A 23,341-nucleotide genomic window follows, 5' to 3' on the forward strand; every position below is an offset into this window, starting at 1 on the left:
CCTTCTTCACTTTGCCACCAGGGGGCACAGCCAAAATTTTAGTTCAATCAGGTCCTCATTCTTTGCATATTTGTTTTAATTTCCCCAATTTCAACTTTCTATTCTTATCTGTATGTCTTCTCCTGATTTTGGATTTGTTTATATTTTACAATGTTTACCATAAATTTATTGTCCTCAAATCTTTTGTAGATTAAGACAGGGTACACTCAAGCTGAAGAATTTAAGGCTTGCTATTGCACTTCATGCTGGGTCCCTGCATTTCACAGAATTCTTGGTTAGGACATTAAATGATAGAATGTCAACCTTTAATCCAACTTGAAATTTTTTTTAAATGCAAAACTGCAACATTTCCCAATATCTGCAACAATAATAACAAACATACCATAACTTTTAAAGTCGTAGAAGTCCCTTAATTAAAGTCAGCTTTATTAAATGCTCAAATCTCAAAATTATATACATTTCTTTTTACTGTAAAAAATCTCCAACCCCATCACAGCTTCTTCACTTACCCCACCCCCCAAGGTAGGTACTGTCCAAGCAGAAGCAAACCCAAAAAAGTCTACCACACACGCCAAGGCAGGGAAGACAGGAAGTACCCAGACAGGAAGATATTCTGGTGTTATCGTGCAGAAACCTCCTGTGGAGGGGAAAGAATGGGAAGAGTTCACATAACAAGAACGGAACTGGAACAGGCAGACTGACAAGACTTGTATAATTTATACCAATTTACAAACACTTCATGTGCCCATCAACTCCAAGAGAAGAGACCAAACTAATACACAAATGAAGGCCTCTGCCAGCGTCTCCTCTCCCTGAAGGCCTCCTATCAGGAGTCATTAGGAAGCCCAAACAGCTTCACAGTTCCTGCTTCCCGACTGCTGTCATATTTGCCATCTTTGTCATCACAGGCAAACGCCAGCAGAGGCCTTTTGGGGTGCCAAGCCACGGTGAAAGTCGGGGACTCACACTGCACTTCCCATAGCTTGTCTCCTATAAAAATCAATATAGAAAAACGAATCAATACGTTAATAAGAAACCACATTCATTATGTGCTTGCCTACATTAGCTCATTTAATCCACTTTTTTTAGGATATTTTATTTATTTGAGAGAGAGCGCGCAGGAGCGAGGGGTTGGGGGATGGGGATGCGAGGGAAGAGAATAAACATAAAGAGGGAGAGTGAAGCAGACTTTCTGCTGAGCAGGGAGCCCAACATGCAGCTCAATCCCAGGACCCTGACCATGACCTGAGCTGAAAGCAGACACTTAACTGACTGAGCCACACAGGCGCCCCTCATTTAATCCACCTACTAACCCTACAGGACAGGTACAATCATTGCCCCAATTTATATAGAACATTGAGGCAGAGAGAGAGCACAAGCCAGTAGGTGGCAGAGCAAGATCTGAATGCAGAGCATATGAGCTAAACCTATTCCATACTCCCTAGGAAAACAGTACCAGCAGTTAGTTATTTGTTGAGCACCCCTTAGGAATCAGATGCATTATACTTTAGAAATAAAGTATAATCACAATGCAGCAAGGCAAGTAATGATTTTAAACCCCATTTTATAAAGGAACAGGTGAACAGTTAAGTCATACTCATAGGAGTCAGCATATGAAGTGAGTCTGTTTCCAAAGCCACAGGTCCTTCTTCTAAATCCCAATGCTTTGCAAACAGATTTTTTTCCTCCAAAAATGTCACTCTTCTTACTTGAAATTAAACATGATTTTTCTGAAGCCATTATTCCTTTAGTCCCACTTTACTTTTATGTTAAGATTCATGTAAAGAATCTTAAGATTAATGTAATAAAACATTAACAATGCAGTGTTATTTTGAAGTTGCAGGATACATTAAATTATATACTTCAAACTGGTCAACTATACAGTAAATTATATTTTAATAAAGCTGTTTAAAATATATGTATAACATGCACACATATGTGTGTGGAGAGAGCGAGAGAAAGAGAGACCCTCTTTGTTAAGTAATCCTACTTCAGGGACAGTTAAACATTTCTCATGATGCTAGTATCTGGCAGTCTAGCTATATGTCTGAGCAAATTTCTATATTACACAAACATAAAGAATACTTTCACAGGCTGCTACCCTCCTTTTACTTCTCTTCTGGCCTTTATGCCATCATTTGTCCGTCACGTGGGATTGGTAAAAATAAAATTTATACAGTTCAAGAAACTCAGAACTGACATGAAGAGGCCTCCTAAAATGTTTCCTAAATAACAATGTGGCTTCATAAAATTCAACATCTTGACAGTTTTATTGGAAAGTTTAATCTCTGAATGATAAATAAGGTGCTATCTGGGGCTGACATGACTACTCCAGATCACTGAAGTTCTAAAAAGACTCGGTGCAATATGTATGGTGTGTCTAAAAAGCCAAAATTAAGTGGACTGTTAAAATACATGTTATCAGGGGCGCCTGGGTGGCTCAGTGGGTTAAAGCCTCTACCTTCAGCTCAGGTCATGATCCCAGGGTCCTGGGATCGAGCCCCACATCGGGCTCTCTGCTCAGTGGTGATCCTGCTTCCTCCTCTCTCTGCCTGCCTCTCTGCCTACTTGTGATCTCTGTCTGTCAAATAAATAAAATCTTTAAAAAAAAAATGTTATCAGAAATAAAATTAATTCTTACTTTTACATTTAACAGTTAAAAATATGTAAAACACAAAACCTTACTTAACATATGACTTCACCTATACATAGTATAGTGTATGTATACACATACAGATGAATCAATGTCTATATATAAAATATCTATACAGATATATAAATATCTACATATGAAAAAAAGATTGGAAGGAAATATACTAGTATGTTAGGAATTAGCTATCTCCAAATTATGGACCTATGTGTGATTAATTTCTCCTTTTAATGGCCAGCATTTTCCAAGTATTCTATACTGAGCATATATACTATTTTACAAACCAACATACAAAAACATGCTTACTGCATAAAATTCAAACAGCACTAGGGTACAGAGCAGCACTGGGAAACAGCACTATGATGGAAACATTCTACATCTGTGCTATCCAATACAGAAACCATCAGCCACATGTGGCTACTTAAGTCCTTAAAATGCACCTTGGGTAACTAAAAAAACGGTATTTTTCATTGTATCTACTTAATTTCAGTAATAATACTTAAGATTATAATTTTTTTTAAAGACTTTATTTATTTATTTGACAGAGAGAGATCACAAGTAGGCAGAGAGAGAGAGGAGGAAGTAGGCTCCCTGCTGAGCAGACAGCCCGATGCAGGACTCGATCCCAGGACCCTGAGATCATGACCTGAGCCAAAGGCAGCGGCCCAACCCACTGAGCCACCCAGGCGCCCCTTAAGATTATAATTTATTTATTTTTTTATTTTTTTTTTTTTTTAAGATTTTATTTATTTATTTGACAGAGAGAGATTACAAGTAGGCAGAGAGGCAGGCAGAGAGACAGGCAGAGGAGAGAGGAGGAAGCAGGCTCCCTGCTGAGCAGAGAGCCTGATGCGGGACTCGATCCCAGGACCCTGAGATCATGACCTGAGCTGAAGGCAGCGGCTTAACCCACTGAGCCACCCAGGCGCCCAAGATTATAATTTAAAGTAAAATTTATCTTCTCCCAATCTTCTAAGTCTGAAATAAATTCTTTCAAAAGTCTTTCTACTAATTTAGCCTTAGTTTCTTTACCTAAGTGGGAACACATCAAGTGCATTGATTGGCTACTTGCTCTGCTCATTCAGTAAAATGCCTTGCCAGTCTTGCATTTCAGCGCATATGGAACTATGTTTTTCTCCTGGCACAATGTAATATGGATGTATCACAACTTATTTAATCAGTCCTTCATAATGAAATTGAGATTATTTCCCTTTTATGTATGAAATAATGCTATAACTATAATTGTGCTTCCCTTTGATAGTCATCTGACTTTTAATTTTTAGCCTAGGTCATAGAAAAGATTAAAAAAATGTTAAAAGTATATGTCTGAACTACTTAGAAAAATTAATACAGCCATATTTGATATATTCCTGAAAGAGTATATGTGAACTAAATCATATTTTAGGGGTACCTGGGTGGCTCCGAGGGTTAAGCAGCCAGCTCTGGATTTCAGCTCAGGTCATGATCTTAGGATCCTGGGATCAAGCCCTGTGGTAGGCTCTGTGCTCAGCTGGATGTCTGCTTGAGGATTCTCTCTCCTCCTGTCCCTCTGCCCCTGCCCCCATCTGTGCTCTCTCTCTAAAGTAAATAAACAAATCTTAAAAAATAAAAAATAAGGGGTGTCTGGCTAGTTCAGTTGGTTAAGCATCTGCCTTCAGCTCAGGTCATGATCCTGGGGTGCTGGAATCAAGCCCCGCGTCAGGCTCCTTCCTCAGCAGTAAGTCTGCTTCTCCCACTCCCTCTGCTACTCTCCGCCCACCCTCACCCCAGCCCACTTGTGCTCTCTCTCGCTCACACTCTCTAATAAATAAATAAATAAAATCTTTTTTAAAAATAAAAATAAAATAAATCACATTTTATATGTATTAGGTGAGGCAGACAAACTTGTGCCAGGACAACATGGGAAAAACATGCACGTGCATGCGTTATTAAGAACAAACACTGGAATAACTTTTCTGTACATGGTTTGGTCCTTCACAAAATGTCAGTACCTTGGACTCAGGGAGCAATCCCACTTCACTGGTTTCCCCAAAAGGATGACCCAAAGTGAAGACCATAAGGAATATTTCTCACAGCTTTACTTATAATGGTGCGAAAATGAAAAGCCACCAAAGAGCAGAGCAACTGAAGCACTCACAGGCATAAATAAGTAAAGACCGGCAGTTTGAGAACATCCTGACATATTCAATGGGATTCAGGACTGCATTACAAGCAGCAGCAGAGCTGACATTACGAAGCTGTAACATGCTCAGGTAGAACAGGCACAGCCTAGAGCAGGAGAGGATCCACACATCACACAAACAAAGCAGACGCAAAGGAGCTGCATATCTGAATGGCTGGACAACACTTAGCACAATGTCATCAACAGTGGCATTTTTAAATGGTGGAATTTCAACTTTTTTACTTTGCTCTTTGAAGTCTTCTATATATATAGTTTAAATGCTTTTACTAAAGCATCATGTATTTCCAAAAACAATAAAGCTACAATACAAAACAAATCTGAGGGTAATAACAAGATGGCAGAGTAGGAGGATCCTGAGCTCACCTCCTCCACAGACACACTGAGGCAACAAGTGTATCTACTGCAATTAACTCTGAAAATGATCTGAAGACCAGCAGAAGAGATCTTCCACAGCTGACCATAGAGACATGGCCACACTGAAAGGGTAGAAGGGGTGGAGACATGGCCAGGAACCAAACCCCTGTACAAATAACCACCAACGGGAGAGCCATCACAAGCATGGAGGAGTGAAGGGATCAGATCCCACACGGGGCAATCGTGGCTGTAAGGACCTATGCTGGGAAGACAAGTTCCCATCATGTCTGGCTTTGAAAATCAGCAGGGCTTAACTCCAGGAGCTTTAGAATCAGTGCTGCTTAACTCCAGTTGAACTGAAAGGCAAAAGAGCCAGCAGCACACTACTAAGTATCTCAGCCAGAGATGGCACTGAAGCTGCAGCTTAAAAAGCGCCTAGAGTATACATGAAGGAGATTTAATAAGTAATTTTAGGGTGTGTGTGGGAATAGCAAACATGTGCAGATTTCTCCAGGAATAAAAAAGTGTTGATGGGTGCCATTTTTCTTGCCCACCGTGAGCCTTGATAGCTAGATGCTTGCAGAAGCCAATTCTAACACTCTCCTTGTTAGCAACACATGCACCACACCAGCATTCCCCTACCACCCACCCTACCCAGTCCACTGGCCTCCACAGGCACCCCTCCAAGGCAGCTCTTCCCCTGCCATATCCAGCAGGCAGGCCCACATGGGACCAGGACCCCACTAAAGTGACTCCTTACCCAGGGGACAGGGGAGATAACCCTATGCACCAGCTTGCCTATAGTTCCTACAGCTGGCACCCCAAAGAACAAGGCCTGCCCTTGCATGTACCTGCAGCTGTCATACAGGCTAATTACACACAGCAGACTGAGTGCCAGCCCCACCCACCACTAAGCCCATGGCAGCTGCAGCCAGGCCTCTCCACAGTATGGGAAGCAAACCCTGCCCAGTGCGCCTGCAGCAGGCAAAGCAGGTCAGCGCAGCCAACTGGGCTGAAAGCCAGCCCCCATCCCCCACCGTCAGCATGCCCATAGCAATCACAGCTCAACCACAGCAGGAGGGTGCACACAGCTCATAGAGGGGACAGCCCTGGTTCCGGTGACCAGGGCAGATAGCATACAGGGCACCACAGGACCTCTTCTATGTATAGTCACTACTTTCAAGGTCAGATGTAGCTGACCTACCTAACATGCAGAAACAAACACACAGTTAGACAAAATGAGGAGACTGAGGGATATGTCCCAAATGAACAAACAAGACAAAAATCACAGAGAAAGGACTAAACAAAATGGAGGTATGTGATATGACTGATGGGAAGTTCAAAGTAATGCTCCTAAAGATACTCAACTGGACTTGCAACAGTGGATGAACTCCTTGAGAACTTCAACAAAGAGACAGAAAATGTAATACAGTAACTGAAATGAAAAATAACACCAAAGGAAATCAACAGCAGATTGGGTGGTGCAGAAGAACGGATCAGAGATCTTGAGAACAGGGTAATAGAAAATAACTAAGATGAACAGCAAAAAGACAAAAGAATAATAAAAGTGAGAACAGGTGAAGGAACCTCTACAACACCATCAAGCATGATAACATTTGCTTCGTAGGAGTCCACGAAGGAGGAGAGAGGAAAGGGGGCAGGAAATGTATTTGAAAAGGTAACAATTGAAAGCTTCCTGAATCTGAGGAAGGAAACACACATCAGATCCAGGAAACAAAAGAAAGCTCCAAACAAGATGAACCCAAAAAGGTTCACACCAAGACACATAATAATTAAAATGGCAAAAATTAAAGATAAAGAGAGAATCTTCAAAGCAGCAAGAGAAAAGTTGTCACATATAAGAGAAAACCCATAAGACTATAGGCTGATCTCTGCAAAAACTCTGCAGGCCAGAAGGGAGTGGCCATGATACATTCAAAGAGCTGGAAGTCAAGAACCTACAACCAAGAATACTCTCTACCTGGCAAGGCTATTACTCAGAATTGAAGGAGATAAAGAGTTTCTCAAACAAAAGGAAGTTCATCACCACTAACCCAGCCTTACAAGAAATATTTAAGAGAATTCTTTAAGTGAAAAGAAAAGGCCATGATTAGAAGAAAATTATGAGGGACGCCTGGGTGGCTCAGTTGGTTAAGCAGCTGCCTTCGGCTCAGGTCATGATCCCAGCGTCCTGGGATCGAGTCCCACATCGGGCTCCTTGCTCAGCGGGGAGCCTGCTTCTCCCTCTGCCTCTGCCTGCCATTCTGTCTGCCTGTGCTCACTCTCCCCCCCCCCCTCTCCCTGATAAAAAAAAAAAAACTTTAAAAAAAAAAAAAAAAAAGAAGAAGAAAATTATGAAAGAAAAAATTTCACTAGTAAAAGCAAACATATGATTAAAGGTAGTGGACTAATCACTTATAAAGCCATTATGAAGGTTAAAACACAAAGCAGCAAAATCAATTACATCTACAAAAATTACTCAAGGGATACACAAAATTAAAAGATATATAATATGATATACACATAAAATGTTGAGGGGTACAAATTCAGTGCTTTTTGGAATGTGTCCAAGCTTAAGCAACTAACAATAAAGAGTGCTACACAAATAGGATGTTATTTATGACTCCATGGTAACCACAAATCAAAAACCTCTAAAAGGTATTTAAAAAATAAAGAGAAAGTAATCCAAACATAACATTAAAGAGAGTCATCAACCACAAGGAAAGAGAGAGCAAGAGAAGAAAGGAACAAAGAAGAACCATAAAACAACAGAAAACAATGAACAAAATGGCAATAAATACATACCTATGAATAATTACTCAAATGTAAATTGACTAAATGGTCCAATCAAGATACAGGGTGACTGGATAACTGAAAAAACAAGACTCAACTATATGCTGCCTACAAGACTCACTTCAGGGGTGCCTGGGTGGCTCAGTGGGTTAAAGCCTCTGCCTTCAGCTCAGGTCATGATCCCAGGGTCCTGGGATCTAGGCCCGCATCGGGCTTTCTGCTCAAAAGGGAGCCTGCTTCCTCCTCCCTCTCTCTCTGCTGCCGTTCTGCCTACTTGTGATCTCTGTCAAGTAAATAAATAAAATCTTTAAAAAAAAAAAAAAAAAAAAGACTCACTTCAAATCTAAAGACACATGTGGACTGAAAGTGACAGGGCGGTAAAAGATATTCCATGTAGACAGAAGTGAAAAAAAAGCTGGGATAGTGATATTTTTATCAGACAAAGGCAGCCCTCTCAGGTCCCCTTCCTCCTCAGGACCTTTGTACTATCACTTTGCTATTGCCCAATAAACTTTGCCTTGCTGCCCACCAAAAAAAAAAAAAAAAACAAAAAAAACTATCAGACAAGATACACTTTGCAACAAAGACTATAGCAAGAGACAAAAAGAGGAATTAAATAATGATAAAGGAATCAATCCAATGAAAGGATATAACAATTGTAAGTATCTATGTACCTAACATAGGAGATAGGAGCACCTAAAAACATAGAGTGAATATTAACAAACATAAAAGGAGCAACTGACAGTAATACAATAGTAGGGGACTTTAACACCATGCTCACATCAATGGACAGATCATCCTGACAAAATCAACAAAAAGCACATTAGACCAGATGGACTTTACAGATATATACAGAACATTCCATTCAAAAATAACAGAATATACATAATTTTCAAGCACACATGGAATATGCTCCAGTATGGATCATATACAGTAGGCCATAGAACAAGTTGCAATGAATTTAAGAGGGCTGAAATTTTATCAAGCCATCTTTTTTTTTTTTTTTTTTTTTTTTGATAGAAAGAGACAGCAAGAGACAAAATACAAGCAGGGGAAGTCGGAAAGGAAGAAGCAGGATTCCCGCTGAGCAGGGAGCCCAATGTGGGGCTAGATCCCAGGACCCTGGGACCCTGGGACCACGAACTGGGCCAACGGCAGATGCCCATAGACTGAACAACCCAGGCACCCCTATCAAGCATCTTTTCTGACCCACAATGGTATGAAACTAGGAATCAATTACAAGAAAAAAAAAAAATACTGGAAAAAAACACAAACATACAGAAGCTAAACAATATAAACAACCAAAGTGTCAATGAATAAATCAAAGAGGAAATTTTTTTAAAAATGAAGACAAATAGAAATGGAAACACAACAATCCAAAATCTCTGGGATCCAGCAAAAGCAGTTCTAACAGGAAAGTTTATGCCAATACAGGCCTACCTTACAAAACAAGAAAAATCCCAAATAAACAAATTAACCTTACATCTAAAGGAGCTACAAAAAGAACAAAGCCCCAAGTTAGTAGAAGGAAGGAAACAAAAAAGATTAGAGCAGAAATAAATTAAATAGACACTAAAAAAATTGGAAAAGATCCATGAAACTAAGAGCTGGTTCTCTGAAATCATAAACAAGTTTGATAAACCTTTACTAGACGCATCAAGAAGAGAGAGAACTCAAATAAATGAATTCAGAAATGAAAGAAGAAATAACTGACACCACAAAAATACAAAGGGTTATATGAGAATACTATGAAAAATTATATGCCAACAAATTGGACAACCCAAAGGACTGGATAAATTCCTATAAACATACAATATTCCAAAACTGAATCAAGAAGAAAGAGAAAATTTGAACAGACCAATTACTAGTAATGAAACTAAACTGGTAATCAAAAAACTCCAAAAAAAACAAAACTCCAGGACCAGATGAATTCACAGGTGCATTCTATTAAACACTTAAGGAACAGTTAATACCTATTCTTCTCAAACTATTCCAAAAAATCGGCGAGGAAGAAAAACTTCCAAATTCATTCTATGAGGCCAGCATTACCCTGATACCACAACCAGGTAAAGACACTACCAAAAAAAAAGCAAAAACAAAAACAAAAAGCAAAAAACTGCAGGCCAACATCTCTGATGAATATAGATGCAACAATCCTCAACAAAATATATTAGCAAACCACATTCAACAATACATTAAAAAGATCATACACCATGATCAAGTGGTATTTATTCCAGGATGGTTCAATATTTGCAAATAAATCAATATGATACATCACATCAATAAGAGGAAGGATAAAAACTATATGATCATTTCAATAGACACAGAAAAAACATTTGACAAAAATAAACACCCATTGTTGATAAAAGCTCTCAACAAAATGGATTTAGAGGAAACACACTTCAACATATAAAGACCATATATGAAAAACCCAGATAACAACACACTCAATGGTGAAAAACTGAAAGCTTTTCCCCTAAGATCAGGAACAAGACAAAGATGTCTACTCTCACCATTTTATTCAACACAGTCTTGGAAGTCCTGGCCACAGCAACCAGACAAGAGAAAAAAAGAAAAGGAACCCAAATTGGTAAGAAAGAAGTAAAACTGTTAGTATTTGCACATGACATGATACTATATATAGAAAACGGTAAGGACTCCACAAAAAGTATTAGAAAAAATGAATTCAATAAAGTTGCAGGCAACAAAATTAATATACAGAAATCCATTGCATTCTATACACTAATAATGATGTAGTAGGAAGAAAATTTAAAAAACAATCCCATTTACAATTGCACCTAAAAGAATAAATACCTGGGAATACATTTAACCACAGAGGGGAAAGACCTATACTCTAAAAACTATCAGACACTGAAGAAAGAAATTGAAGGTAACACAAATAGAAAAATAAACCATGTCCAGGACTGGAAGAATTAATATTGTTATAATGTCCGTATCACCCAAAGCATTCCACAGATTCAATGCAGTCCCTATCAAAATACCAGTATTTTTCACAAAACTAGAACAAATAATCCCAAAATTTGTATGGAACCACAAAAGACTCTGAGCAACCAAAGCAATCTTAAGAAAGAACAAAGCTAGAAGTATCACAATCCCAGACTTCAAGATATACTACAAAGCTATAGTATTCAAAACAATGTGGCACTGGCACAAAACCAGATATGCAAGATCAATGGAACAGGATAGAGAGCCCAGAAATAAACCCACACTTAATATGATCATTAATCTACAACAAAGGAGGCAAGAATATGCAATGGAAAAAACAGTCTCTTCAACAAATGGTGCTGAGAAAACAGGACAACTACATTCAAACAAATGAAATTGGACCACTTTCTTACACCATACACAAAAATAAGCTCAAAATGGACTAAAGACTTAAATGTGAGATATGAAACAATAAAAGTCCTAAAAGAAAACACAGGCAGCAATCTCTTGAACATCAGCTTTAGCAATGTATTTATGGATATGTCTCCTCAAGCAAAGAGAAACAAAAGCAAAAATCAGATACTGGGACTACACCAAAATAAAAAGCTTCTGCATAGCAAAGGAAACCATCAACAAAACAAAAAGGCAACCTATTGAATGGGAGAAGATACTTCCAAATAATAAATCCATTAAGAGGTTAATATCCAAAATATATAAGACAATTCTATGTTCAACACTAAAAAACAAACAAACAAACAAACAAAATAGGCTGATTAAAAAACGGGGTGCCTGGGTGGCTTAGTCAGTTGAGCATCCAACTCTTAAGATTTCGGCTCAGGTCATGATCACAGGGTCCTGAGATTGAGCCCCATGTCAGGATCCACACTCAGCAGGGAATCTGCTTGAGATTCTTTCCCTCTGCCCCTTCCCCCAGGCCCACTCATGTTCTCTCTCTCCCAAATGGGTGAATCTTTAAAAAAAAAAAAAAGTGTGGGGGGAGGGGGACAAAAAACCTAGACAGACATTTTTCCAAAGGAGACACACAGATGACCAACAAACATGAAAAGGTGCTCACATCAATGATCATCAGGGAAATGCACATACAATGAAATATCACCTCATACCTACCAAAATAGCTAGTATCAAACAGATAATAAAAAACAAACAGTGAGGATGTAAAGAAGAAGGAATCCTCATACACTGCTGGTGGGTATATAAATTGGTGCAGCTACTGCAGAAAACAGTATGGAGCTTTCTCGAGAAATTAAAAATAGAAATGTATGATCCAATAATTCCACTACTGGGTAATTACCCAAAGAAAACAAAATACTAATTCAAAAAGGTATGTAAACCCCTATGTTTATTGCAGCATTATTTACAATAGCCACAATATGGGAGCAACCTAAGTATCCATGGATAGATAAATGAATAAAGATCTGAGATATATATACACAATGGAATATTAATCAGTCATAAAAAAAGAATGAGATCTTGCCATTTATGAGAACATGGGGTGGACCTAAGGGTTATTAAGCTAAGTTAAATAAATCAGGAAAGACAAATACAATATGATTTCACTTGTACATGAAATCTAAAAAACAAAACAAGTAAATAAATAAACAGAAACAGATTCATAATTAAAGAAAACTGTTGGGTGCCAGAGGAGAGAAAGCTGGGGTAATGAGTGAAATATTAAGAGGTACAAACTTCCAATTATAAAATAAATACATCCTGAAGATATAAAGTATAGCAACAGGAATATAGTCAATAATATTATAATGATGTTATATGGTGACAGATGATGACTACCTTTATTGTGATCAATGACTAATGTGTATGTCTGTCAAATCACTGTCATACATGAAACTAATATAATATCATGTCCGTCATACTTTGATAATAAAAAATTATTAATTAAAAATAAGTAAAGCTAAGGAAATTCTTTCATAAAATGAATACTCTCCTCTCATTTTTCTATTTTCAAATTCTACTGGTTGTTTTTAAAGCAAATCACATGTATTTTATTAATTCCTAAGATTATTTTAAGTTCACATACAGGCAAAATACAGGAAAAAAGTATACCACAACACTAAAAGAGATTGTGTTTAGAGGTGGAACCAAAAGTATCACTTTTTTCTTCCTCCTATTTTCCACATTTTAAAAATTTCATAACAGAAGAATTGACAGTTAATGAAATGCAAAATATTTTCCTAAATGCCTTTTTTCAGACCTGCTCCTTTCTAAACTCTTTGCTCCCTTATGACCTGACTATAATAGTCCTAATAAACAAAGCTGTCTTAAGAGGAAAATTCATTTATGCTAATGCAAGTGAAGTAGTAATGTGAAGATAAACACACATGACAGGAAAAGTCTTAATGGCCAACAGATGACAGATAGAAGACTCACTATGGTAGTGAGGGTATCAGTTACCTGTCTCTACTTCAGCAATGTCAATAAAATGATCTTCCGAGGCTGACGCCAGCATTTTTCCATCGTGACTAAAACTAAGGGTCCTCACAGGCCAATCCAGCCTGTAACAGAGTGGAGACAGGACATGTTAGAATAACCCAGTAAGTGTAGGGCACAATTTCATCCAAAATAAAGTCAAATTAATTTATCCAACAAGGAAAGTGCCGGCAGAGCTGCTTACCTAGAAAAGCACCGAACACAAACCAACTCATCCACATCCCAGAGGCTGACCAAAGCATCTGCACTTCCTGTGGCAAAGTACTTCCCCATGGGGTCAAACTTGATACAGATGCAGTTGGAAGGATGGGCATTGATAGACTGCACAGGCTTCAGCTCTGGATAGCTAAGAAACAAGACAGACAGCAATTAAACTATGGGAAGAGGACTGTGGTACTAAGACGACAACGGGAGATACTAAAGAAGAAAATCAAAGACAACCAAGTATCAGACTGTAATTCAAACAAACTTTCCTGGACTTAAAAAAAAAAAAAAAAAAATTATGGGGCACCTGGGTGGCTCAGGGCGTTAAGCCTCTGCCTTCGGCTCAGGTCATGGTCTCAGGGTCCTGGGATCGGGCCCCACAATAGGCTCTCTGCTTGGCAGAGAGCCTGCTTCCCCCTCTCTCTCTGCCTGCCTCTCTGCCTACTTGTGATCTCTCTGTCAAATAAATAAATAAAATCTTTAAAAAAAAATAGATTATCATCAGACCTTTCTGACTGTAAGACTTTATGCCAAAAGAAAATGGGATAATATATTTAAGATATACAAGCAAGAAAATAGGAATCAAGGATTTTTATATCTAGCAAAACTATCAATTAAAAATGGTAAACACAATTAAATATCTGTAAGTTTTATAGGTATATAAGTTGTAAGCATGAACTTAAAGAATATTGTCCCGTGAACCTTTCCTGAGGAATCTAAAGAATGAACTTTGACAATCAAAATGACTAGAGACTTATCAGCATGGGACTGGTGATGAGCATTACATATACAGCTTCTTGTAGAAATTATAGATGTAAAAGAAAAGCATAGTACCTAGTAGCTAGTATACTCTGATAATATAATATTTTTTTAATTTTTTATTTTTTATAAACATATATTTTTATCCCCAGGGGTACAGGTCTGTGAATCGCCAGGTTTACACACTTCACAGCACTCACCAAAGCACATACCCTCCCCAATGTCCATAATCCCACCCCCTTCTCCCAAACCCCCTCCCCCCAGCAACCCTTAGTTTGTTTTGTGAGATTAAGAGTCACTTATGGTTTGTCTCCCTCCCAATCCCATCTTGTTTCATTTATTCTTCTCCTACCCACTTAAGCCCCCATGTTGCATCACCACTTCCTCATATCAGGGTCTGATAATATAATATTAACTGTTTTTTTTTAATCGAAGAAAAATTAGGAAAACAATGCAAAAAGCAAAATTTACTATTTTAAGTAATCACAGTGGTGGTGGTAGTGGGAATACTGTTATTCTGAGATACCTCTATGTGTAATATGGAGAAAGGTAATAAGTAACCATGGGATATTCTAATTCTATAATCCCAGTGTCCTTGAGAATCAGAATACTCAAATATTCAGTTTGGAAGGAAAGAGTTATTTATAATATAGAAAATGTTTTGTAGGATTCTTTTTTTTTTTTAATTTTATTTATTTATTTGACAGAGAGAGAGACCACAAGTAGGCAGAGAGGCAGATTGGGGGCGGGGGTGGGGGAAGCAGGCTCCCTGCTGAGCAGAGAGCCCGACACGGGGCTCGATCCCAAGACCCTGAGACCATGACCTGAGCCGAAGGCAGAGGCTTTAGCCCACTGAGCCATCCAGGTGCCCGCAGTAGGATTCCACTAGTCCTGAATTTTAGTTCAATGTTATCAACATAAACTCACTATTCACATATTTTAATCTTTAAAAATAAACACTTACATGTCCTTGCTCTGTCCACAGGAAAGGTCTAGAAATAATGACCAAACCAGCAATATGGACATCTGTAGTTCCAGTACCTTTTCTCAGAAAAAGAATCCAAGGATTCTTAGAGAATTTTCTGATTAAAGGTCTGAGCCAGGAAACATACAAGATGAACCTGGCATATCCTGTCTTATCAGAGAGCAACAAACTGAAGACTACCTGCATTGTTAACAAAAAAAAAAAAAAAAGACTCAGGAACAACTTGAAGAGGCTCCCATTGAAGAAGGGATACTTTGAGTTTCCATACAGATAATTACTCCAATGGACTGAAACACATCTCCCATGCTTAAGTACAAGAGTTTACAGTAAGCCTTTTTTTTTTTAAATTTTATTTATTTATTTATTTGAGACAGAGAGAGATCACAAGCAGGCAGAGAAAGAGGGGGAAGCAGGCTCCCTGCCCGGCAGAGAGCCCGATGTGGGGCTCGATCCCAGGACCCTGAGATCAAGACCTGAACCGAAGGCAAAGGCTTAACCCACTGAGCCACCCAGGCGCCCCTACAGTAAGTCTTTTTTTTTTTTTAAGATTTTATTTATTTATTTGAGAGAGAGACAGTGAGAAAGAGCATGAGCGAGGGGAAGGTCAGAGGGAGAAGCAGACTCCCCATGGCGCTGGGAGCCTGATGCAGAACTCGATCCCGGGACTCTGGGATCATGACCTGAGCCAAAGGCAGTCGTCCAATCAACTGAGCCACCCAGGCGTCCCTAGTAAGTCTTAAAAATAAAACCTAGCTAATCGTCTTTGGAGGTGATGGAGAACTAATTCATTATCTGATGACAAAGGGAAAGAACCATTTATCCTGCCTTTCCTAAGTGAACTATATTATTAAATAACAAAACAGTAAATGAGAGGAAGTATGTTATATTCCAACAAATAAATAAGCATACAGAATCAGCAAAATCCAGACTAGGAGAATCTCTGCAGGTTAACAGTCTATATTATAAGTAGAAGAGGATGAAGAGCAACTTCATAGTTTAACACATTTAAAAGACATCAAATTTTTTTAAATAGACAAATCTAGAATGTCTAGGAATGCATACTTGGTAGCTAAAACTATGAAGAAATACTATAAAAATCAAAATAGTGTTTCCTTTTGAGGACTAGAACAAAGGACATGGAGGGACTTCTGGGATGCAGCAAATATTTCTTGACCTGGGTGGGGTTACACAGATAATAGTTCATTAAGCTGTGTGTTGTTTTAAAGACAGTTTTTTGTTTTGTTTTGTTTATTTATTTATTTATTTATTTGAGAGAGAGAGAGAGAGAGAGAGAGGCAGTGAGAGAGAGAATGAGAGGGGAGAAGGTCAGAGGGAAAAGCGGACTCCCCACGGAGCTGGGAGCCTGATGTGGGACTTGATCCCAGGGCTCTGGCATCATGACCTGAGTCGAAGGCAGTTGCTCAACCACCCGAGCCACCCAGGTGTCCCAAGCTGTATGTTGTTTTAAGTGGTTTTCTGTGTATGTGTTTTATTTCCTAACTGAAAGGCTTAAAAAAAAAATAATAAGCTATAGAACACCAACTTGAATAAAATTCAAGTTGCTAAGCACAGGTTTCCAGCCTTTTATATAATCTGGTCCCAGATTATATTTCAACTTTATCTTCCCATTTTCAGGCTATCTCTTCAGATACCTTATCTGATACCATTCTCAGCAACTGTGATCTACCAACTACTGTCCATACAGGCCATGTTCATTCACACCTTTGCCCATTGTATGGTTCCCTTCTGCTGATTCTTAAAATTCTACTCAGTTTTCAAGGTCAAGATCAGAAGCTGCCTCTTTCAATCCCCAACTCCCATAGTCAATTTAAGTTTCTATCCCTGGGATTCCAAAGCAAACTCCATGCCTCTCGAAAAGTACCTATTTCACATTGCCTTGCATTGCCCACCCAGACAGCAGAAAGAACAGAGTCAACAGACCTGAATTTCAATTCCAACACTTCATTCATTTACAGAATAAATATTTATGGAGATCCTAACTCTGTGTAGCAAGTATTAAGGTAGGAACAAGGGATTCAACAGGAAACAAGTTACACATGGTCCCTACCTTCATGTCATTTATAGTCTAATGGCAGATATAGATTAATTAAACATTTATTATAGGGGTGCCTGGGTGGCTCAGTCAGTTAAGCATCTGCCTTCGGCTCAGGTCATGATCCTGGGTCCTAGGATCAAGCCCCGCACTTGGCTCCCTGTTTAGTGGAGAGCCTGCTTTTCCCTCTCCCTCTGCTGCTCCCCCTGCTTGTATACTCTGTCAACTAAACAAATAAAATCTTTAAAACAAACAAACATTTAATTATAATACAGAATGAGAAATGCTGCCAACAGGAAGTACATAAAATAAGCTTTTAAGCTGGGGAGGTAGGAAAGTACTGAAGATGGCTGCCCTGGAGAGAAATTTTAAAATATTTAAAGATATTTTTAAATATCTTTAAAAAATTTAAAATATTAAATATTAATTAAAATATTAAATATTTAAAATACTAAATTTTAAAATTTTTAATCTATTAATTAATTAATTAATTTTAAAGAAATTTTAAGAAATTTAAGCAGAGACTTTATGGGTATAAATTAACCATAATTCAAGGTGTACCTAGTTCTAGTGCTCACCTGTTGACTAATAATTTAAACTCTCTTGAATCCCAGATCCTCATCTGTCAAATAAGACTCAAATAACAACCCCAGAGAATTTCTGAGGACTCAGTAAATATAAGGTGCCTGGCTCAAAGGTGCTCAACAGAGGTTAGGATTTTTTATTACCATTTGTCTTTTAAGCTCCTTCAGGCCAGGCTTGCATCTAATTCATTCTGTATCCATGCAGCACCCAGCACAAAGACATGACAGTCCCTAAGCTAGAACCCTCTCACCTGAGGATATTGATACAACCATTGCCATTTGTCAGGAAGAACATGTTGTTGTCATTATTCCAGGAGATTTCATTGACTTCAAACTTGAACTGCTCCTCCGCTTTGGAACGGTGTGTCTTGGCATCAATAAAGGTCACCACATCATCCTTGTTGCCTACAGCAATGGTCTGCCCATCAGGACTCCAGCAGATATTAATGTTCTCCCCTGGAAACCCAGATATAATCAGCAAGATACTGTTTGCCTATAATCCTGCAGTTAACTTTTTTTTAATACTACGAAGACCAGAGCTATCTCCAAACCTCATTCACCAAGGTCCCAGTCAACAGAAGGGAATGACTACTTACTCACCAATTATGAGTCCAACACTTTCGTCTACAAATTGCCCCTTATGCACTCTCATAACTCTCTAAGGAATACTTTATTATCCCCATATTACATATGAAGATATGAAAGATATGAGAGATGAGCCAAAGTGTCAAAGCCATGAAGTAACACACCCAAGTTCGAAACCAGATTTGACTCCAAAGCCCCCTAGTCTTATACCACCATTTCCCAAACTCCAGTCATTCACATGCCACTTTTCCAATTTTTGTCCTATCCATGTTGGCTATATCTTTAAGTATATATATAAATATATATAGCTATATATAAAAATAACAGCTATATTTCTTTATTCAAGACTTTTCTTAAAATTGACTCAAAAATTTTCAGTTAAATAAATTCAGTTTCCATTTATCAATAAATTCTATGGGCTAGATCTTTTTTTCTGGTAGGCATTAAAATACATACACAGCCAGTTTTTAATGTTCATCCACGTGCTATCTAACTCATTTAAGAATCACCAGTTGTCTACTTGGAGAAAGCACTACAAGATTCCACCTCCAGGGACAAGTCTTGTCAACAAAGTCCAGTGGCCCACAGTGAACATGTCAATTAAAAATCTCACCAACTTTATCAATTCTATGATGCATATATTTTCACATTTTATTTTCTACAACATATCTTAAAATGCATTAGGAGGCATCTCGAAATTTTTGGTATATGATGCTTATCTAGAAACTTTATTTTCCTTCCTAACAACGCATAAAATATTGGTGCATGTTATAATCAATGACACGTTAGTCAGTAAAACATAGTAAGTGATCTCAAGGTTTATAGGACAATACCTGGTGAAGAACAGATTCTACAAATGTACTATACAACTTCAGGTCGTCTTCTCCCAGACCACCAAGACTATTCATTCCCAAGATCAGTCATTCTGGCCTATCAGCAGTTTCCTAAATTCTCCATCTATCTACACATGAAGCTCCCTCCTAGAGCTGCACCCCACCCCTCACCCATGCACTGTACCCTGACCACTAAATCCCTATTACCTATTCTAAGAATTTGCTCAAATTCCGCTCAAATGTCCTCACAGGCAAGAGTCAGACTTAAGCATTTCCATTCTAGGTATCCATCTTGTAGACTCTTCAGTGTAAGATGAACCATATCATATCACGTTAGGTTTTTTCGTTAACACATATGTCTCTCTCCCTGCACTAAACCTAGTACAGGTCCTGGGAGCTGGAAATTGTCTTATTCAGCCCAGGATGTCCCACACCTAACACGAGGCCACACACAAAGAAGATACTTGGGAAATGCTTGTTGAATGACTATAAGCTGCTCATCTTCCTACTGCCCTCTCTCTCAAGAGTCACCTTTAGTGTTCACAGTGGCAATGCATTTTGTAGTCCTCACATCCCAGATGCGAATGGTTTTGTCCCCAGATGCTGTGACAAAGAGGTCAGGATTACTCGGATGCCAACAAAGCTGGTCCACACTATCCCCATGTCCCCGATAATTGTTTTCTTTAACCTGAAAGAACAGAATCCAAATGCTACTTCACACATAAGTACCTGCCTCCACATGTGACTTCTAAACCTTATTCAAACCAAGGTACCTTGTGGCAAAGAAAAAGCCAGAAAATTTAAAAGAATTTTTAAATCTTTAAACCCCTTCCCCAAAACTCTTCCCAATAACCTCCTCCCTTCCTCTCCAATCACTCTGAATTGTTCTGAGATTTGGATTCCACAGCAATGCTCTAACTCTTTTGCCCTCCCTGGCCTTCCTCCTTCTTTCTGGTTCTCCACATTTACTCCACCAAGGTTCCCAATCTTCTTGCTCACTCTCACAGGAAGCCTCCTTACCACCATAGGGACCCCACCATCACCACAGCCTCTAGCCACTCCTCACCACCACACAACTCCTTCCTACCACTCCCATACACCCCCACCTCACTCGAATCCCATCTACCCTCCTCACCACCAGTCCTCATCCTCTCCTCGCCTCCACTCCCAGCTCATCTTTACACCTCCTTACTGCTATACTCCCTCACATCCCCACCTCCCTCTTACCATCACCATCTTCCTCTCTACCACATTCCTTCCAGATCCCTAATCATTACCCTTGTCACTCCCGCACTCCTCCAGCGTGCTCTACACAACCCTCTTTTCCCCACACCCCTCCCTTCTCCTCGCCTCCATCCCGCATTCTCTCCAACACCTGGCTCTCCACACCTGGCTTTACCACAGACCCTCTCTCTGGCCTGGGCCGGTCCCTGACAGCTTACCAACCGGTCCTTCTCCAGCAGGAATACGCTGGCCGTCTTGTCGAAAGACCCCGAGGCCAAGCGACGCCCATCGCAGCTCCAGGCCACCGAGTGCACCTTGGCGCTATGTGCAGGGAACTCGCGAGTCTTGCTGTGGCCGCGGAACAGCTCCTGCATTCCCAGCACGTAGCGTGTTGGGCCGCTGGTCACTGAACACCATGGAGCCATTGAACCAGGACCGCTCTGACCAAGCGCCGAGGGCCCCATAGCCGCCGCAGCTACCGCCATGGCTAGCTCCCAGGAGGCCGCGTTCCTACCGCCACCTTAGCGCAGTCAGTCGGGCCGCCGCCGCCGCACGCATGCGCCTGGACGAGAGGCTCTTCCTGCACAGCCGCAATGAGGGCCATCCGAGCAGGGACTACAAATCCCGGCATGCAGCGCGCGCGCTTCCTTTTCAAACAGGATTGATTACTATTAAGCGTCCTTCAGTTAGTGATTATGGAGGTTTAAGGGCCTATTTGTATCGTGCTTAATTTTAAAAAGGAAAGCCAACAATATCCTCCCAAACCTCAAATCCCCATTAACAAAAGACCTTTTATTCAAGGGTTGATCCCCACCGCTCAGTCTCCTACCTTAGAACAGAAGGTCCTCGACTCTCCGGCTGGAGAAGGACCGGCTGGTGAACTAGAGGTTTGCGGGGGTCTAGAGTGGGGAGGAGAGGGATTGAGAAGGAGTCTTTTTTTTTTTTTTTTAAGATTTTATTTATTTATCCGAGAGAGGGAGAGAGCGAGCACAGGCAGACAGAATGGCAGACAGAGGCAGAGGGAGAAGCAGGCTCCCTGCTGAGCAAGGAGCCCGATGTGGGACTCGATCCCAGGACGCTGGGATCATGACCTGAGCCGAAGGCAGCTGCTCAACCAACTGAGCCACCCAGGTGTCCCGGGAAGGAGTCTTGACATAGCTTTAAATAAACAAATTCTACGGTCTTGAAAGGTATTATTGATGAGGGACAGAAGCAGAAAAAAAATGTTCACCTTTAGGGGCCCCTGGGTGGCTCAGTGGGTTAAGCTGCTGCCTTCGGCTCAGGTCATGATCCCAGGGTCCTGGGATCGAGCCCCACATCGGGCTCTCTGCTCAGCAGGGAGCCTGCTTCCTCCTCTCTCTCTGCCTGACTCTCTGCCTGCTTGTGATCTCTCTCTGTCAAATAAATAAATAAAATCTTAAAAAAAAAAAAAATGTTCACCTTTAGTCCGGAAGCCTGATGTATAGCCTGCATAGTTCCAGTATGGATGGAATGCATAGTGGCTGCTACATTCCCTCCATTCTCTCTCTCTCTTTTTAAAGGTTTTTACTTATTTGACAGAGAGATAGAGCATAAATAGGCAGGGCAGCAGGCAGGTGGAGAGGGAGAAGCAGGTTCTTCGCTGAGCAGGGAGCCTCAGGTGCAGCTCAATCTCAGGACCCTGGGATTGTGACCTGACCAGAAGGCAGACGCTTAATTGACTGAGCCACTCAGGCACCCCTGGTTACATTCCTAAAAGGTCTCATGACTGCCTGTGTATCTCGCCAATAGTTAATATCAAGCTGAATGATAAGCACCAGAGAAATCTTTCGAAAATAGTTTCATGAGTAGAAATTTTTTCTTTTTTAAATATTTTATTTATGACAGAGAGATCACAAGTAGGCAGAGAGGCAGGCAGAGAGAGAGAAAGGAGGAGGAGGCAGGCTCCCCGCTGAGCAGAGAGCCCGATGTGGGGCTGGATCCCAGGACCCTGAGATCATGACCTGAGCCGAAGGCAGAGGCTCAACCCACTGAGCCACCCACGTGCCCCCATGAGTAGAAATTTAAAGAAAACATTTCTGATCTAATACTGCCTGCATATCCTGACCCCCTTGAGCAGTAAGCATGCAACCACCAGCTTCATACAGCAAAAGAGCAAATCTTTCTGCTCACAGGACCTACCACCCATGCCACTTAAGTAAATTTACTAACTTGCACCGCAAAACACCTCAGGAATTCTTTCTTTACCATCATGTTCTGTGATCCCACAACACTACATGCACATGATTAGATATGCAAAAACGTAAAAGATACAGAACAAAAAGTAAATGTCCATTTGTGTCTCACACACACACACACACACATACACACACACACAGATTATTCCCAACCTTCTCACTCCTACCTTAAACCACAAGTCCTGTGGTTTCTTGGTGAAGAAACCACCGATGAGCTGCCTGCACCAACCAAGGCCCTGGAGAAGGACTGTGGGCTGGGGAAGGGTTTTGGTGGTAAGCAGATAGCTAGAGAAACAAATTTTGGGGGGATGGTCTGGGTGACTCAGTCAATTAAGCATCCAGATCTTGATCTCAGCTCAGGTCTTGATCTTAGGGTCTTGAGTTCAAGCCCCTCACTGGGCTCCACACTGGGTGTGAAGCCGACTTTAAAAAAAAAAAATTAAAGGTAATATGAGCACTTGGGTTACAAATGTTAACAATACAAAAGGAAGGGGTAGCTGGGTGGCT

The 23,341-nt window shown here is 40.1% G+C and overlaps 1 protein-coding gene across 1 annotated transcript; it reads right to left on the bottom strand.

The window, feature by feature from the left end:
- Positions 1–405: 405 nt before the first annotated feature.
- On the bottom strand, positions 406–21,188 carry THOC3 (THO complex subunit 3). Its single transcript, XM_059416568.1, has 6 exons — positions 20,837–21,188; positions 19,926–20,082; positions 18,228–18,432; positions 13,576–13,737; positions 13,356–13,456; positions 406–990 (listed from the first exon to the last, which is right to left on the bottom strand). The coding sequence occupies exons 1-6, from the start codon at positions 21,101–21,103 to the stop codon at positions 827–829; spliced, it is 1,056 nt and encodes a 351-aa protein (XP_059272551.1). The 5' UTR covers positions 21,104–21,188; the 3' UTR covers positions 406–826.
- Positions 21,189–23,341: the final 2,153 nt, after the last annotated feature.

Source organism: Mustela nigripes, chromosome 12 (assembly GCF_022355385.1).
Source record: "Mustela nigripes isolate SB6536 chromosome 12, MUSNIG.SB6536, whole genome shotgun sequence".
NCBI classification, from domain to species: Eukaryota; Metazoa; Chordata; class Mammalia; order Carnivora; family Mustelidae; genus Mustela; species Mustela nigripes.

Bases quoted from the DNA above. Each gene is read 5' to 3' on its own strand.
- THOC3 (XM_059416568.1), bottom strand. From the start codon at position 21,103: ATGGCGGTAGCTGCGGCGGCTATGGGGCCCTCGGCGCTTGGTCAGAGC. The intron at 20,083-20,836 runs GTAAGCTGTCAG...CTGTTCTTTCAG, and splicing joins TGCTGGAGAAGGACCGGTTG to GTTAAAGAAAACAATTATCG. The intron at 13,738-18,227 runs GTGAGAGGGTTC...CTTGTTTCTTAG, and splicing joins GGTTGTATCAATATCCTCAG to CTATCCAGAGCTGAAGCCTG.